At 46.9% G+C, this 18,299-nt stretch overlaps 1 protein-coding gene across 1 annotated transcript; it reads right to left on the reverse strand.

The window, feature by feature from the left end:
* Positions 1–6,965: 6,965 nt before the first annotated feature.
* Positions 6,966–17,733, reverse strand: CD48 (CD48 molecule). Its single transcript, XM_015076211.3, has 4 exons — positions 17,549–17,733; positions 12,488–12,784; positions 8,820–9,080; positions 6,966–7,141 (listed from the first exon to the last, which is right to left on the reverse strand). Exons 1-4 carry the CDS (start codon positions 17,625–17,627, stop codon positions 7,062–7,064), a joined length of 717 nt encoding a protein of 238 aa, XP_014931697.1. The 5' UTR covers positions 17,628–17,733; the 3' UTR covers positions 6,966–7,061.
* Positions 17,734–18,299: the final 566 nt, after the last annotated feature.

An 18,299-nucleotide genomic window follows, 5' to 3' on the forward strand; every position in this document is an offset into this window, starting at 1 on the left:
CTCCCCCACCCTCCTTTTTTTTTTACCTCCTCCAGTTCCAGCGTCTCAAGTGGCTCAGGGCAGGGAAGAGAGAACCAAACTGTTTCGTAGTTACCCAACTGCTCTTGACCATCTCTGCTGCTCTGGCTGACACTGACCCACAGGCAGATGCCTCCATAACAGACACCTGACTTTGGCTCCTTTGTGAAGCACGGTGCCAGCACTTTAGGAGCCTCGGCAAGGCTGGTGGGGGTCAGGAGCCCTCCGCTGGTGAGTGTGCTGATGTGGGACAGGCTCTCGGGCTTGGCCTCTTCTGGCCCTCTCTCCTCCCATGCAGCTCCCGCTGATGACGCAGCAACCTCTGATCACTGGGATCTGCCTGCCTGGTGAGGCCTTGTTGCTGGTCTATAGCATCATCTGAAGAAACTACGTCCTTGCCGTGCCAAGCAGTGAGTATACAGGCGGCTCCCATCCAATGTCACGTTTCTACCTCAGGGAAGATCAAGCCATCCGCTGCCTGACCGGGAAGGGAGACATTAGTATCTATTTCTTCTGCATATCTTGAATCCCTCAAGCGGTGCTGGCAGAGAGGTCCCTTTCAAGGAGCATCATGAGAAAGGCACCTGGTTCGGGGAGAGGAGAGGGAAAAGCCACAGGTCTCTCCCAACTGTGACAATTTCAGTCCCGATGGTTCCCTTTCTCTCTTCTCTCCCCACCCTGGGAATGGAGATGAGAAGTGCTGGGTTTAAGCCACTTAAATCCAAATCAGATCAGTCGCCCCTGGAAGTGGTACGACCCCTGACCTATCTGTAGCTCTCTTTAGAAAGTGACGTCTCTTGGGCCCAGCTCTAAATTTGAAGCGTAAGGAAAAGTGCCATCGGAATCCCATCACAGATAGCTATTGAGAGAATGAGCCGGTGTGTCTGTTGTGCTGTCTGCTCCAAAGGAAGCTCTGCCCGAGCTGGGCCCCCAGGCACAGAGGTCACGGCGCTGGAAGGCACGACGGAGGGGATCACACTTCCTATTTCAAGAGGAGAGGAAAGAAACCCACCAAGGCATCTCCTATCGGGGCTGCGCAGACCCTTGTGGGCAGATGGAATGTCAGAGGCAGAAATGGCTGCATGAAGCAGAAGTAGTGAAAAAACCATCTGCAGAATGAGGTGGACCAGAGGAATGAAAAAAATAAGAGATAGTAAGACGATAGGCGTAGAAAACGAGAGAATAAACCGAGGGTTGCTGGAGGGGCTGTGGGTGGTAGAATGAGCTAAATGGGTCAGGGGCATTAAGGAACCTACTCCTGAAATCACTGTTGCACCATATGCTAGCTAACTTGGATGTAAATTCAAAAAATGAATTAAATTAAATTAAATGAAGTAGAAAGAAAAGGAGGCAACAGCAGAGCATGGGGGAGGGGCAGTGCAGCTGGTGAAAGGGAATAAGCGTCTGTCCTTACCACTTCGCAGCTCATGCAGGTGGCTCTGGGTTAAATCTGTCCTCTCCCCCACCACGCAGTCTTCTGAGGAGTGGGGGGGACAATAGCAGCGGGCAGGGGGAGGGGAGAGCACACCTCTCCTGGTGCAGGGACGGCCACTGTAACAAACGCGCTTGAATAGAGCCCAAAGGCACTGGAGGAGGTTGATCTGTTACTCCTGGATACGAAGTAAGATGAAGGATGGGGCCTTTCTAAGATTGCTTTGGCGTCAGCAAGAATTGTGTAGAATTAACAGGGTCAAGGAAGCCACTTCAATCCAAATCCCTAATTAAGAGTTTGGAAAGACTTCCTCTCCCAACACCCGTCCCTGTTCCTCAAAGGGACGCGTTCGGGTAAATTGCTCAGCAAGAGCCAGGCACATGGGTCTCGGTCAATGCTACCTTTCATTAAGCAGCTCCCAGGCACCCAGCATGGCCAAGCACTTGGGAGATAGCGGAACGGAATGAATGAGCTCATTGGCCGAAGGGTCCAGGTCCCATCACCGGGGTCCAATCCAAGCTGTTGATTTGTGCAGAGCCAGATACGAAGCCTTCATTCTCTGACTTCCCAGGAGATCCTGGCCTTGCAAACCTTCTGTGAGCCATCTTGTGCTGCCTGTTGAGCCAAGTTGGTCCCGGTCGCGTAGTGGTGCACCTGGGGATCATGGGAACCTGGGAGGAACCACCGGACACGTTAACTTGAGAAGGGAAAGGAGTGTGGGGTCCAGGAGCAGAGCAGGGCAGGAAGTGGGAGAGAAGGGAATCCCTTGGACAGACCTAGAAACCAGGGAGCTGAAAGTCAGAACAACAGAGCTCAGGGACACCTTGTGCCTTACCGCTCAAAGAAATGGTCTGTGGACAATGACACCGGCATCTCCTAGAATCTTCTCTAAAATGCAGAATCTCCCTCCCCACCTCAGGCCTACTGACTCAGTCTGCATTTTAACAAAATGCCCGGGTTTGCTGCAGCTAAAGTGAACGTTTGAGTAGCACGGACCCAACTGGCTGCAGTGGAGACAGCAGAGGGCAGTATTGCAGAGCTCACCAGAGTGGCCACAGGGAGGACGGCTGGGGACGTCACACGAGGCAGTTCTTGGTGAGAACTTAGGGCAAATGCTGGGATATCTTCTTTGCACGAACACAAACGGCTTGTGTCAAAAGTTAAAAATGAAAAATTCAGCCGAGTACATTTTAAAGATCTTTCTTGGCTTTATTCATGAGTCAGGCAGCATTCCATGTGCACATTGAAAGAAGTTCTGAGGAGCAGTACAGAATGAGCGACTTTCACAGGCAGAAGGGAGCAGGACAAGTTACTAGCAAAGAGCCGGATCGTTTCAGGCAAGATCACCTTCCTTTAGGGGACAGCAAGGGTCTGCCGGGCAGGTGACTTCACTAGGAATGAGGTAATTCCAGATTGACTGGTTCAACCTAGGAGAGGTTGAAACTGTGGTTAAGTTAGGTATTAAGTCTTGGTTTGGCAACATGGGCACAAGTGACTCCATTTTTGGGTGGTTTTCCTTTTCTTTTTCTTTTAATGTTTATTTAGTTTTGAGAGAGAGAGAGACAGAGCTTACGTGGGGGAGGGGCAGAGACAGAGGGAGACACAGAATCTGAAGCAGGATCCAGGCTCCGAGCCGTCGGCACAGAGTCCAACCCAGGGCTTGAACCCGTGACCCGCGAGATGATGACCCGAGCCAAAGTCAGACATTTGATCAACTAAGCCACCCAGGTGCTCCTCCTTTTTTTTTTTTTTTAACACTTGAGTTCGCTGATAATCACCCCGCTAAGTTTTGATGTATGGAAACACATGAGAGGCTGGGGAATCCGTGAGAATCAGGCTTGGTCCTTGTACTGGAACTCCCAGAGAAGGTATTGTCTCGGTGTAAGGTGTCGGGTATCCTTGAGGCCAACCCAGCTGCAACTGGGTTGTTCAGAGGCTTTGGTGCAAGAACACTTGGTCTGGTGCTCCGCTGTCACCATCTTGATATTATTGCATTCTCAATAATGTCACCTTGCAACCTGTGTCTTTTGAATGAATTCCTTTACAGAATTCATGCAGCATTCATGGTACCCCATGAGTACAGAATTCAGTGGATCAACGATGCGTAGGAGTTCACGGAGACTCAAAATGACTACAAAGGAATTGAGTCACGAAACCCACTGGCTTCCAGAGAGTGTTGGAAAAACGTGTGTGCACAAGAAGTAAAATAAAACTGGGGCGCCTGCGCGGCTCAGTCGGTTGAGCGTCTGACTTCGGCTCAGGTCATGATCTCACAGTCTGAGTTCGAGCCCCGCATGGGGCTCTGTGCTGATGGCTCAGAGCCCAGAGCCTGCTTCCGATTCTGTGTCTCCCTCTCTCTCTGACTCTCCCCTGTTCATGCTCTGTCTCTCTCTGTCTCAAAAATAAATAAAAACACTAAAAAAAACCAAACAAACAAAAACAAAAACAAAGAAGTAAAATAAAACAGTTGGGGCGCCTGGGTGGCCCAGTCGGATGAGCATCCGGCTTCGGCTCAGGTCATGATCTCGCGGTCTGTGAGTTCAAGACCCATGTCATGCTCTGTGCTGACAGCTCGGAGCCTGGAGCCCGCTTCGAATTCTGTGTCTCCCTCTCTCTCTGCCCCTCCCCCGCTCATGCTTGGTCTCTCTCTGTCAAAAATAAATGAACGTTAAAAAATCAATAAAAATAAATAAAACAGTTAAGTGAGGTGTGTTTTTTTGCATTATTTCTATTACTCTGGCAAAGGCAAAATGCACATGCATCTATAAGCTAAAAAAAACACGAATTGAGTAATTTCAGTTACCCCCCCCAAATGAATTAAATATTCTTATATTTCGTTCAAAACTGACTGGTGTTGCAAATATAAACAATAAAATTCACAACGATAACAGAAACGTTTAATTTCCTTTACTTAGAACATTTAATAGCAACTTAAAAAAAATCATCCCCAATACAGAAAGACTGCAGAATAAAGGGGAAAGGTTTATATTTTAGTGCATTTAATGGCACTTTTCCCCCGCATTTTGAACAAGGCGGGGGGGGGGGGATCCTACATTTCATTCTGCACTAAGTCCAACAAATGAAGTATCCAGCACTGCCTGGAGACAGAGAGGCAGGGAATAATTGGTGTTGGTGATCTGGACCGTCAAAGGTGAGGATTTGCCTCAGGTCTTCAAATAACTAGACCCAGTCAAAACTCGATCCCGGGAGAGGTGTGCCTGTTCCTTAGCAGCGAGGGCTATGCTTATTTATGGTATAAAGTGACATTTCTTTTCCATTACTGCTTTCCCCCAGAGATGCTCTTTGATTCCATTGATGTGTGTCTGTGTGTGTGTGTGTGTCCTCAAGAAAACCTCTTCTTCTGCCAAGAAAGAGCAAGGGAAAAGGGAAGGACACTGCATGCAGAAATCAGACAGTCCCATTGGAGGGTGCAAGCTAATCAGAGGTGAGGCTGGGATGGGACCACAGGTAGGGCTGAAGGGGATGGTCGGTGTCTTAGGGAGTCCAGGCTATCTTGTGGTAACAAACAAAACCCAAACTTTCTTATGCATGTTTAGTGTAAACCAGGCAGCTGCCTTCCATGCAGTGGCTTGGACCCAGGTCCCTTTCGTTATGTGGCTCCACTTCTCAGGGTCCCTCACTTCCTGTCCCATCAATTCCATCCATTTTCTATTGGCTAAAACCAGTCACATGGCCCCAATGAAATGAAAAAGGAGCTGACAAAGGTAGCTTTTTTATTGGCCCATGCGTTGGGCAGGGCTCTACAGAGACAGACAAATAGGAGGTGCACACGCATGCGCCCGCACGCGCACACACACACACACACACACACACACACAGATTTATTACAAGGAATTGGCTCATGTAATTATGGAAGCTGACAAGTCCCAAGATCTGAGACCCAGGATTGCTGTTGGCGTCTGAAGGCAGGAAAGAAACAAATGTCCCAGCTCAAAAGGAGTCAGACAGAAGTAATTCTCCCATATTTGTGGGAGGGTGAGCCTGCTCACACTTTCACCTGATTGGCAGCCCGCACACATTAGGGAGGATAATCTGCTTTACTCAGTCTACTGATTCAAATGTTAGTCTTACCCAGAAAACCCTCACAGACACACACAGAATAGTGTGGGACCGCACATCGGGACACCGCTGTGCCCCAGTCAAGTTGACACGTAAAATTAACCGGGACAGACAGCCCAGGAGGAAAGTGAGAGTGGCGAACACATGGTATTTTCTTCCACAGAAGAGGGCTGGACGGCAGGGAAGGCTGGTTTGACGTAGAAGGAAAGTCACCTGTAGGGGGGCAGTGCCCAGAATGGGGAGCACATCCTTGAAGGGCCTTCTCAGCTCTAGGCCCACACAAGCCTTGGAGGAGGGGAACACACAGCAGAAATGTGTGTTTTGTCAGCGCCAGGCCTGGGGCCTCCCACCTTCCTGCAATGAAAGACACTAGTGAGAACATTTTGCCCATTTGATGGTTTTATTAGCTCCTATGACACAGGTCGGACTTGAAGAGTTGCACACAAAGGAAGTAGAGTTGCTCGGCTCCCCTAGGAAAGGCTTGGGAGGGACTCTTTTCATGTGGCAAAGTTTCTTGCTCACTCCTGAGGGGTAAGCCTGACCCCATATTCCCAGGAAACCTAATGAGCATGCTCCTCAGAGAGGAGGCCAGAATTTGGGGTGGGGAGAAGTTGAAACCCCAGAAAATCGGGCATGGATGTGGGAGCAAGAGTCAGAGATAGCACAAATTAACTCCTCACACACACTGAAACGCCAGAAGGAACCCGTGATCCCAGGCTCTTCCCCTTTGTATCTTGATTGTCCAGGCCGATGGAGCAGGCCTTGTCCGACAGTTTAACGTTGCTGGTCCTCTCAAATCTTTAAACAAGAAAACATCATTTGATCACATCTTCTGGTGGGAAGAATGCATGTGTATCTATATCTGGGCGCTGAGAAACAACCAAGGATATAAAATAAAACATCAACTGTAGTTTTTTATTTAATTAAATTAATTAATTATTTATTTGTTTTTAAGTTTATTTATTTGGGGGCACCTGGGCGGCTCAGTTGGTTAAACATCTAACTTCAGCTCAGGTCTTGACCTCACAGTTTGTGGGTTTGAGCCCCACATTGGGCTCTGTGCTGACAGCTCAGAGCTTGGAGCCTGCCTCGGATTTTGTGTTTCCCTCTCTCGGTGTCCCTCCCTGACTCGCACCCTTTCTCTCTCTCTCTCTCTCTCTCTCTTAAAAATAAATGAACATTTAAAAAAATGTTTTTAAGTTTATTTGTTTATGTTGAGAGAGACAAAGACAACGTGAGTGGGAGACGGGCAGAGAGAGAGAGTGAGAATCCCAAGGAGGCTCCACTCTTCCAGTGCAAAGCCCGATGAGGGGACTTGAACTCACAAAACTGTAAAATCATGACCTGAGCCGAAACCAAGAGTCGGATGCTTAACCAACTGAGCCACCCAAGCACCCCTTAACTCTAATTTTTTAAAAGTTGATTTTAGTGCACACTTTCTTCCATCCCATATAACCAGAGCTCCTGTCTGGCTGATGAAGGCAAGACCCAGCCATCTTCAAGTTTCACTCCTGAGTTAGAAGAGCTTATCTCAGGGCCATAGGAGGCCAGGAACAATGGGCACCATGACCACTAGCCACGTTGCAATCCAGGCTACTCCAGTGGATCTGGCTGAAAGAGAAAGAAAATGCCAAACAGTTAGGTGTCTAGAGTTCAGGGAGGGAAGGATTGCTTCCCCTCTCTGTTTTTCCACCCCACTCACCATCTACACCTACTAAGAGGAAAAAAGAGAATGGGAAGAGAGAAAAGAAGGGAAGAGAAGAGAAGGGGTAAGAACAGAGGGGAGGAGGGAGCAGAAAATTAAAAGACAAAGAGAATGGGTGATAAATTAGGGATGCTTTTCTAGAATAATTTGGGTGGCTAACAAGTGACTAGAGTGGTTTAGCACTTCCAAAATAAAAAGGGCTATATTATTGTTTTCCTCCTCTCTGTAGATGAGCGGTCACCCTCATTTTATAAAGGACAGGGGCTGCGTTTCTTCCTTTTTCTGGCTCTCAGGATGTGCTGGTGATATGAAGGTAGTCTCATGGCCAGACGCCAAACTGTCCCATCAGGTCTGTGGTGGCAGGAGAGACTAGAGGAGGCATGGCCAGTCAGTTGGGAAGAATGAAGAAGTATACAGTGTCCATAGTCTGCATGTGGGAGCAGAGGTGAAGAAATCAGTACAGGTGGGAGAGTAGACCGGGTCCGGGAAGACCGTGAAAGAGCAGTGTCTCCAAGGGCCATGGTCCCTGGTGCCTGACAGGAAACTCAGGTCAATGTTGGCACCACAGGCATGAGTTATTCTGGAAGGATATGGATATGGATATAGATTCTCAGGGATGTGGTTTCAGAGGTATGGAAAGTACAGGACCCAGAATGCTGGAGATAGTAATTCAAATTTATTAAGGGGTCCCCCAAACTCCTAGTATCTCCAGAATTGAAGGAACTGGGTGTAATTTAAGTACCATTCATTGAAGACTCATCAGGCACTGTGCTAGGCAGGTTATCTGTACTATCTCATTTAATCCTTATACAGCATGAGATAAGGATTACTATTTTGCCTGTTTATTAGGAAGGACACGACTTGGCGAAGGACGTGACTTGGAGAAGCGAAGTAACTTGCTTCACGAGTAAGTGACAATTCCGGGATTAACCCCAGGTGTCTGACTCTAAAGCCTACGAGCTTACTGCCTGATCCCAGCTACCCCTCTACGGGACTTGTGTAGGCTTGATAGAGAGCCAAGAGAGATGCTCAAGTGAATGGATCCTCCCAAGAGACAGAGGATCTGAAACATGAAACCCAGAGTCTGTCTTTCTAAAGAGCAGAGAGTCTCTACCTTAGGATAAGGCCCTCGTTCCTGTTTACCGCCTGTTCTGGCTTGTGCTCATCTACCGGCCCTTCTTGCCTTTGTTAATTTAGGCCGTCTCCCAGAAACCCCTCTATGCACCTGCTCACCTGGGTCTGGTGTACTCTCCCACTGGCACTTTTCCCCTGCTCAATGCTGACATCTGATTGTCCTACAATTCCCCAGACCTCAGATTCTAGGACCATGCATGGTTAGAGCTGGGTAGGAGTGTCAGCCCCCTTTTGCAAGCAAGGACGATAAGCTCCACAAAAGCCGGGCGAGCTTGCTGAGAGGCGGTGGCAGAGCCCGGGGTAGAACCCGTCTCCCAGGTCTCACAGATGCCTTTGGGATTCTCCACCCAAGCAGGATGCTGAATAGAATTCCCACAGCTTTCTTGAATCAAGAGCAAACTAGTTACCCGTACCCCCCCCCCCCCCGGCTCCCTTGGGAATATTTCTTACCCAGAGTACAGGGTAAAGTGAAGTAGACTGTGTCATTCTTGCTGCTCACAGCATTGCTGACTTGGCAGGTGTAACTCCTGGAGTAATTCTGTGGATTAACGGTGATTTCAAGCACATTACTATGGATCTCCTTTGGAAGTGGTCTCGAGTCCCCATACCAGCTTGCAGACAGGCCTTCGATCTCACATGACAGTTTCAGATGACATCTGTTGCTCTCTTCCTGTATCTTCTCAATCTTTATGACAGGTTTAGGTACTGGATCTGAAGACGAGGGGGATGTTGTAAGATGAGACGATGGGTTTATGCATTTATGAGGCACTGATGCTACAAGCGTTTGGCTAACAAAATACAAAGGGAGCTAGGTAGGGACGGGAAGTGGTGTCATGGAGAAGAGGCCCCTACAGAGGGAGCCAGTGAGCAGCTTTGACGTCTGGAGGTTCAGACTGGAAGGGCTGCTCCTTAGGGGTGAAGCTAAAATGGATATGGTGTGTGTGTTGGGGGTGGGGGAAGCCATGCCCCCAGAACCAAAATGGGGTTATGACTATGTGTGGGCCGGAAAGGACAGCAGAGACTGGTTGGAATCAGACTTGGTATCCCAACTGTCTGAGCTCCTTGGGGATCCTTCTCCAGCACCAGCCCAGAGTTGGCATCTTGGCCCATCTGTCCTTCAAGAGCACTTGGGCTCAGATTCAGCAAGAGTCCTGGGGTAAGAGGTGCCACCCAGCACACTGCAAAGCCCTTTCCCGGACTCTGGCAGAGCTACAGAGAAGAGCCTCCTGTAACTCCCAGCACGCATAAGCCATGATGCACAGCACTGTATCCGTTATCTTTGGTATCTCAGGGTTTAACAGGGCCTGCCACATAGCAGGAATTCTGTAAGTATCTGACAAAAGGATGGATGGATGGACGGATGGATGGAGTAGTTATGAGATACAAAGGACAAAACAGTAGCTTTGGAGTGAGACCAGCCTGGGTCCTGGCTCTCATGGAGTGACATTATCAAGGTAATTAACCCCTCAACTTTCCTTCCCATTGGTAAACTGACTCCACCTCATAGCACAATGTTAGTGAGATAAAATGGCATCATCCATGGGGAAGTGCTTTCTGCAGGGCACAAGTGTTATATGCATGTTGGAGGTCACATCATCATTACTGCTGCCATCCTGCCACCAGACGGGCTAAAAAGTAATCTCAGCATCTGTTCCTTCCTTTGCCATGGCCCCTTTACCTGAGACCCGCTGGCGCCTTTCCATTCTGGCCACGGATGAAACCCCTGCAAAGTCAGTGCCGCTCAGGTGTCAAAGGATTAAATGCGTCAGAGAATTGAGGAGCCCAGAGCTTGCCTCTGGCTGCAAGGGTGTGGGGTGAGATGGGAGGGTTCTGCCTGTCTGGTCTCCCTGACTCTAGGCCCATCTCCAATGTGAAATCCCCCTCAGATTGCTGGACTTCCCCTGCACATTTTAATAATGTTTTTTGGCATTTCCTGTGGTCTAGCCTCGTCTTCCATATCGTCCACATTTTACACGCTGAGAAGCATGCACTGGGGCACTTTGTGGATGGGATTTTTGGGGCCAGCAGAGAGTCTGGCTCTAAGATGCCCCCCTTGAGCTGTCAGAAATTCAAGGTCTGTACTGAAGAATGAGTTTCCTGATGGTCTTATCTTCAGACACACGCGCTTACCTCACACCAGCTTTGGGAATTTAAAATATTCAGAAATGTTGCAAGCTGATTATGAAACCATTAGGAACTTGAAATTGGCCATGGTGGGACTATTTACCACAGAAGTTGGTAAATGATACAAATTTGGGCTTTTCTTAAGACCACTGTAAGAGACTTTGACTCTTTCCTGTTCCCAGAACCTTCAAAAACGTCCCAAATTTTCAGGCCCATGTGACTTTGAGGAAGTGAGAAAGAAGGGGCCTCCAGCCTCTTAGAACAGGGACGGTTGAGCTGGTGGGACCTGATTGTACATGACACTCTTCATTTACACTGTTTCGGGGGAGAAAGAACATTACAGACATATTCTGAGTATTTTCTAGAGATTTTGTATTTATATTTTTGGTAATTATCTGGTAGAAGGAAACTGCGTGATAAAATGACTTGGTTTGGAAAGGAACCCTTGTTTTCATTTTTTGTTGTTTTACTCTCATTATTGACTTTGATTCTCATGACATCCTAAAAGCAAGATATAATTATCCTCATAATATGGGGACTCCACAGCTCTCAGGTCTCACCTGTCTGGGATGTCTGCCCTGCCCCTCTTCTCTAATAATTGCTTACCTCAACACCAGGGAGGAGTCCCCAGGAGCCATGTTTCTGCTCTATAGCCTGACCCTTCAGGCCGTAAATGTTTTCATCAGATACACGTATCTGAACCAACTTGGGCTAATCAGTTTCTCTGTTTAAATTCTGAGAATTTAGGGGTGCCTGGGTGACTCAGTCGATTAAGTGGCTCTTGATTTCAGCTCAGGTCATGATCTCCCAGTTCGTGAGATCAAGCCCCATGTTGGGCTCTGTGCTAACAGTGTAGAGCCTGCTTGGGATTCTCTCTCTCCCTCTCTTTCTGCCCCTCCCTGCTCATGCTCTCTCTTTCTCTCAAAATAAAGAAATAAACTTTAAAAAATAAATAAATTCAAGGGCGCCCGGGTGGCTCCGTTGGTTGAGCGACTGATTTCGGCTCAGGTCGTGATCTCACGGTTTGTGAGTTCGAGCCCCGTGTCGGGCTCTGTGCTGACGGCTCAGAGCCTGGAGCCTGCTTCGGATTCTGTGTCTCCCTCTCTCTCTGCCTCCCCCCCACTCATGCTCTACCCCATCTCAGAAATAAATAAACATTAAAAAAATAATAATAAATAAATTCTGATAACTTAAACCAAGAGTTACAAAAGTCTAGGCCTTGAGAGTAAGTCATGTAAATGGCAGGGATCCAGAGGCCTAGTCTACAGATTCCTGAGGGTGGGGACTCTAGACTGGCCTCATTCTTCCTCTGTTCAGCCCTTCCTGCCTCTTTTAGGTCCCTTGAATTGCTTTAAATAGGTCTAGTTTCTTTAATAGACTTTTTTTTTTTTTTTTTGCCAAATTTATATCAAACTAGTTTCTGCTACTTTGCCATCAAAAGAAATTTACCTAATATGGTGATGTTAAGATCTTTCTCCAAGGCCACACAGCTAGTAAGTGAGCTAGCATCCAGAGTTTAACCCAGGTTTGTCTGCTTCCAAATTTAATATTAGTCCTTATTCCACATATACCAGTTAGGCTGGAGCTATGAGTGGAAGTTTTTGTCCCATCCATTCTGAAAAGTAAACAGCCTTGCTTTAACATTCCCTGCCCCATTCTGTACCTCTTGTAGCTTTCTCCTTGAGTCTGATGAAGTCTGTGTTCAGGTATATCATTAAGATAAGCTCAGAACTGATTTGGGTTGATCACAGAAGAGCAGAGAGAAGAAGAGAAGAAACCATTTCTGTGGTTTTCCCTCTCTTCACAGTTTTAAATGTCCCAAGGCTCTCAGTTTGGGTTCTGCCGGCCCAGGCTCACTCCCCAGAGGAACGGGCTCTGGGAGAAATGAATTAAGCCTGTCCTGAAGTTCCTCCTCCCAGAGAGGGTCCCCATGAGCCCAGGGAAGCCTCCCAGTGGTCCATCTGGGGCCCTGGAGTGGGGCTCCCCAAACTCACCCAACACCTTCAGTGAGATGTACCTAGATATCTCTTTCCCAGACTCCTTCAACACCTTCAGGATGTAGGTGCTGCTGTCCTCCTTCTGGACATTATAGATGAAGAGTGTGTGGTCACCACCAAGACGGACCCTGTCCTTAAACTGAGACTTGAAGTATTTAGGGTCTTTGGACTCCTGTTCTACAATCTTCTGGTTGTCGTTGTAAAACCAGGCTAACTGTTTGTAGTTATGAGTCACATTGGAGATTTTCAGCGTCACGTTGCTGCCAGAGATGACGGTCATTTGATCTGAAGCATCTGTGAATGAAAATGAGAGCCGTCTTAGAGAGGGCAGAGCGGCCCGGCGGCCCAGGCTTTGGCCTGAGGTGTGGGACAGGGAAGAAGGATGGGGTTTCTGCTTGGAAGCAGTGAGTATGGTTTTCACTAGGAGGCCTGGCCCCTGATCCAGAATTCAGTGAAAGCTGCAGCTTGAGGAATGGGCGATGGGATGTTGCTGATAATTCACCTAGTTCTGCCCCAGGCCAGACAGAAAAACGACCCTGAGGCTGGCCTCCGCTCTCTCCCTTGCTCTCATACCAGTAGATTTTCAAATAAAATGGTGACAAGTCACATCCCCTCTCTGGGCTTGTGTTCCCTGATCTTTCAGTTGGATTCTCTAGGAGTAGGTGGGATGTAGAGAAGACGCAAAGTTCGAAACGAATGACAGTCAGAGCTGTTCAGTGGCAACGTATTCTAGAAGCATGAAGACATTTCGTTCATAGCAAGATGATGCTAGTTTTCTGGCGTTCGTGATTTTTGTAGTATTTCTCAGCTTTGGGAAACTTGTGACACGTTGAGACTTCTTTTCTCATTCTAACTAACCTCATGTTTGTTCCTATTTGTGTTTGCTCTTCTGTTCTTTTTTCATGCGGGCACCCAAACCTTGTTTGGCTAAGGCAAGGAAAAGACAAGATGATAGCCAGGAAGGTGCAAGAGGGAGGGGAGATCTGTTGACTCATTGTGGAGGGAGAAGAACAAAGTAGACAGAGGTGGGTAGATAGTTATCAACATCTACCTATAGGCTGAGAAAAAGCAGTAGAAAGAACCTACTGGTAGAGGAAAGAGGAAGTGTGGTCTACATTAACTCTGGCCTCATAGTCCACCACACAAAACCTCAGCTTATTGTTGAACATTATATAGATATCTAGCTGCTCACTTTCCACAAGTCTATCATTTCCAAAAGCACTCTCTTCAGCTCGTAAAAGATTAAAACTGCCTGTGTCCCCAGAGCTTTCAAGTTTCTATTCACTAGTTCTTCCAAGTATCCAGCTCTCCATTCCACAAACGTGTTTCGAGCACTTACTCTGTGCCTAGTGCCTCTGCAGACATACTTAGGCATTCATTTCCACGGCCCTTCTGATTGATCCATTCCACACATTATGATCTCTGTGACGTAATCAATTCAGGGCCAATAATGGTATTGGAACCACTGTATGCCTGGCACTGTGCGAGGCTCTGATATCAGCCATGCAGACAGGAACTCTGGTCTCTCGGGGCGTGCAGCAAATCAGGACACTGCCCCCAGGATTTTAAAATCGCCAGACACATGTCCTGGACTTGTTCCCATTCTGTTACTTGTTTCCACGTGAATTAATGGAAGTGCTGGCAAGAGAGAGCCTAGATCGATGTTTTTCAGACTTGGCACACTATTGGCATTTTAGGCCAGATCATTCCTTGTTGTAGGGCCTGTCCTTGTGCATTACAGGATGTTCAGCAGAATTCCTGGCCCCTGCCCGCTACATACCAGCAGCACTTTTCCAGATGTGACAGTCAAAAGAGTCTCCAGATCCGGTCAAATGTCTCACCCCCATTCCAGCTGAGAACTACTGGCCTGGGTCATCCTGGGCCGACTCTCCAACAAGGGTCAGACATATGCTCAGGAAGACAGCTCAACCCGCAATCAGCCACCACTTTATTTCTCGGTAAAGGTCTGAAAGGTCTCTCGATATGCACAAGAGATAACACAAAACCGCACCACTGGCCTAGGACATGTGGTGATGAGACAGAAAGGACCCAGCACCTCTGTTGAAACAGAGAGCTTCCCTAAAGTTTCCTTGGAGAAAGAGCAAGGAGGGTGAGTCCAATGAGAAATAATGAAGACTACAGAGCATGTAGACTCAAGGTATGATCCAGGCCCAGTTACACCCTGCATCTTTGTCCTTGTGAGAATGGATGTTGCTTTCTAAGGACAAGAAGATCACGTCTGGCAAGAGTATCCCCCACGTGCTCAAAAGAACTTCAAAATTTAGTGTGAAGGACGTGGAGAAACTGTAGCAGACACACCGTCGCGGATTTTGTGAGTTTCTCAAAGGCAAAGACCATGTCCTGCTCAATTTTAAATCCCCGAAATATTTGGTTGACGTTTGGTATTTAATACCCAACGGGTGGATGGATGGATGGATGGACGGACGGACGGACAGGACAAAATGTGTACATAAGTGCTCCCAGTTTACACATTGGATTTCCTTTAACATGTTTTGAGAGACTGTAAGTAGAAATTTGAGTTGCTGTTTAATTACTCATAAGCAATGAACTGTGTTTCTTAAATATGATAGGTGCCCAAACGGGGCCAGTAGACTCCCGTCTTATGGCTGGATCCTGATAAATGAATAAAAGATGGCTATTATGATGTAGAAAGCAGAGGAGTAGGGGAGGAGGGGCTTGGGACTTCTCAAAAAAAAAAAAACCCAAAAACATAAACACATAGAGCATTCAAGATTTCAGATACCAAAAATCAATGCAAAGCAGCTAAAAGAAACCTTGAAGTATAAAACCACCAGCCTCAGATGGGCTGAGATCAGGCTTAAAAATCACAAGGGAAAGGAGAATTTTGTTTTGAACTAACTAATGAAAATGTGGCCTGGAAAAGCAACATAAACCTCAAGATAGCAGCAGTAGAAAGAATGCTTGATTGGCCATTTAAAAAGAAATAAAAGATATTCTAGTCATCTAAAAGCCTTCTATAATTCATTCACAAGTTAAGGAAGAAATAAGGATTAATTTTACTAATACAGATTACAAAATTAAAGAAGTGTTGTAATACAATTTGGGGTATGAAGACGGCGGTTTAGTCTGATAATTGTCTACTAAATTCAGATAAACTGATCTTTCTTACCTATGATACACTTATGTATTCTTTCCGTTTTTAAAGTACATTGACAAAATCTTGATTTGCCTTCCTAACAATTACATGTGTTAGAAGATAGGGAAGTAACTGCAAAGAAGGCTACTATTATGATTTAATTTTTTTTTAATTTAAACTTAAAACAAAGTTTTTATGTATTTATTTTGAGACAGAGAGCGAGACAGCAGGGGAGGGACAGGAGAGAGGGAAAGAGAGAATCCCAAGCAGGTTCCGCATTGTCAGCATGGAGCCCGACACAGGGCTCCATCCCATGACCCATGAGATCACGACCTAAGCCGAAATCACGAATCGGACACACAACCGACTGAGCCGCTGAGGCACCCCTATTTTGATTTAATTCTAACAGGAAAAAGTAGTTGGTTACGTCTCTGGATGCTGAGGATAAAGTACCTGTGTTTACATGTAGCTTACAATAGACAATGAAGCAGCTCTTTCCTGTGCCAACCCATATTTCTTGTCAGTACAGAAGCAAATTTAAAATGGGGAACATGGGGACTCAGACCAAAAGAATCATCATTTCATACCTAAGAGTCTGCTCTGGGAGGCAAAAGAGGCCCTACAGAGGAAGTTCTCCCCACTCTAAAGTCACATGGTTTCCAGCAAAACTATTAAGGAAGGAAAGAGGTGAGTTTTTAAAATACTAATATGGAGTTATCACGAGCTCTCTGATAAGGTCAACTATTTTAAGCTGTACAAACCTTTTAAGGAAGTAATGTCTAAAATTGAAGTGTAATTTACATACGACACTACGTTCGTTTCAGATGTACAATATAATAATGCCTGAATTCTTCTTCAGAGGAATAGTGAGAAAGGCAGTAGCTTACCTCTCGCTTCTCAGCTGATCTGGAAAGAAAAGTACTGCGAGGTTGAGTAGTTGTAACAGAAAGGAACGTTCACTCAGTCCCGGAGCACGTGAGGGGAACCAGAACAAGCCATGGCAGAGGAATGGCCTTTAACTCTTAACAACTAGATGTTGGGGGTTCCTTTGTTACTGAGGCTCCCAAGGCCTCTGCTCAGATCCTCATTCACAGACCCTAGAGAGGGCAAGCTTTCTTTCCTACAATTTAGATCTCTCTTTGGGAATGACAACATCATTTATCTTTGCTCAGGACACAGCCCCTGGCTAGAGGCCTCAGAGCATGCCACAGGGAGCAGAGTGTGTAACTAGCAGAAAATGCGGCAGCTTTCAGTTTGGAGCTGATATTCAAAATGGAAAAAAAAAAAAAAAAAAAAAAAAAGGAGGGGGTGCCTGGGTGGCTCAGTCAGTTAAGCGTCCGACTTCGGTTCGGGTCATGATCTCTCGGTCAGTGGGTTCAAGCCCCGAGTCAGGCTCTGTGCGAACAGCTCGGAGCCTGGAGCCTGCTTTGGATTCTGTGTCTCCCTCTCTCTCCCCGCCCCTCCCCCACTTGTACTCTGTGTGTGTGTGTCTCTCTCTCTCCCCAAAATAAAAAATAAAAACGTTCTAGAAAATAAATAAATAAATAAATAAATAAATAAATAAAATTAATAAACACAAAATGCAAAAAAAAAGAAAAGAAAAGAAAAGAAAAGAAAAGAAAAGAAAAAAGCAACAACAACAACAACAACAGAAAAAGCAAAACACCAGACCTTCCCAGACCTCAAGCCGTGGAACGATATATAAGAAGCCTACTTCCCCATCTCCCCAGGGCCCTGTTTTTGTCATGACCCCATAGGAAAAGAGAGAGCCTTATCTCCAAGGCTCAGGAAGGTTCTCCACGGTGCCGCTACCAACATAGGTGTACCTGCTGTGTGGAGACCACACTCCACTCCCGGGGTTAAGCCCCACCTCATACCCCCTTTTCCATCTCACTGTGCCTCCCATATACGATCACAGGCACACGACGCACGTAAAGTACCTTGAATGTTTGCCAGGAGCAAATGAGGCAGCAGTAGAAGTCCCAGAGGTATAAACCACTCCTGCCTTTGGGGACACATGTTATGTCCCAGGAACGCTGAAGACAGGCCAGACCCCGGGTTAGCAGCGGACCGAGGGCTCCAGAGCCCTTGAAATCATGGCCTAAGTTTAGAGGAAAACACCCACTTTTTGCTTTTACAAAAGCAAGCTCATGGGTGGAGTTTGGAGGTCAAAAACAGGAAGCCACCATATGTGACACCATAGCGGTGAAGTGAGCTAGTTTGAAGGCACAGTTGGTTCTGTTTTCTCGAGAGAGGATCCATAGCTACTACTGGGTTCTCAGAAGGGCCAGTGATTAGGGTTCCCTGATAGAGAATATGTGCTTTTGGCTTGCCAGGCAGGAATCACCCCAATTAATCCAGAAGGTAAAATTAGTCAGGGCCCACCAAACCTGCAGGGGATTTCTGGCCGGGGCCACGTCTAAGTCATGAGAGGAGTAGGTCATATATAAGTGTCATTCAGGACAGAATGTCTGGGAAATCAGGTCTCCCATGCCCTAAGCCCCACCCTCAGGCTCTTCCTCCTTAATGATAAAGTCACTGCTTGTACCTTTACATTAGCCTATCCACGGAACGTTAGTTGAAAAAGCAAGATCACTTGGTCCAAAAGGAGGGATTTCCCAGAAATTTCAGGCCCATCTCTCTTGAACCTAAATGAATTATTTGCCCATCTAGGGCCCTTTGGGGACCCAT

This window comes from Acinonyx jubatus, chromosome E4 (assembly GCF_027475565.1).
Source record: "Acinonyx jubatus isolate Ajub_Pintada_27869175 chromosome E4, VMU_Ajub_asm_v1.0, whole genome shotgun sequence".
NCBI classification, from domain to species: Eukaryota; Metazoa; Chordata; class Mammalia; order Carnivora; family Felidae; genus Acinonyx; species Acinonyx jubatus.

Excerpts from the sequence above, each read along its gene's own strand:
- CD48 (XM_015076211.3), bottom strand. The coding sequence starts at position 17,627 with ATGTGTCCCCAAAGGCAGGAGTGGTTTATACCTCTGGGACTTCTACTG. Across the intron at positions 12,785-17,548 it reads GCTCCTGGCAAACATTCAAG|ATGCTTCAGATCAAATGACC; the intron begins GTACTTTACGTG and ends TTTCATTCACAG. Across the intron at positions 9,081-12,487 it reads CATCTCACTGAAGGTGTTGG|ATCCAGTACCTAAACCTGTC; the intron begins GTGAGTTTGGGG and ends CCTCGTCTTCAG.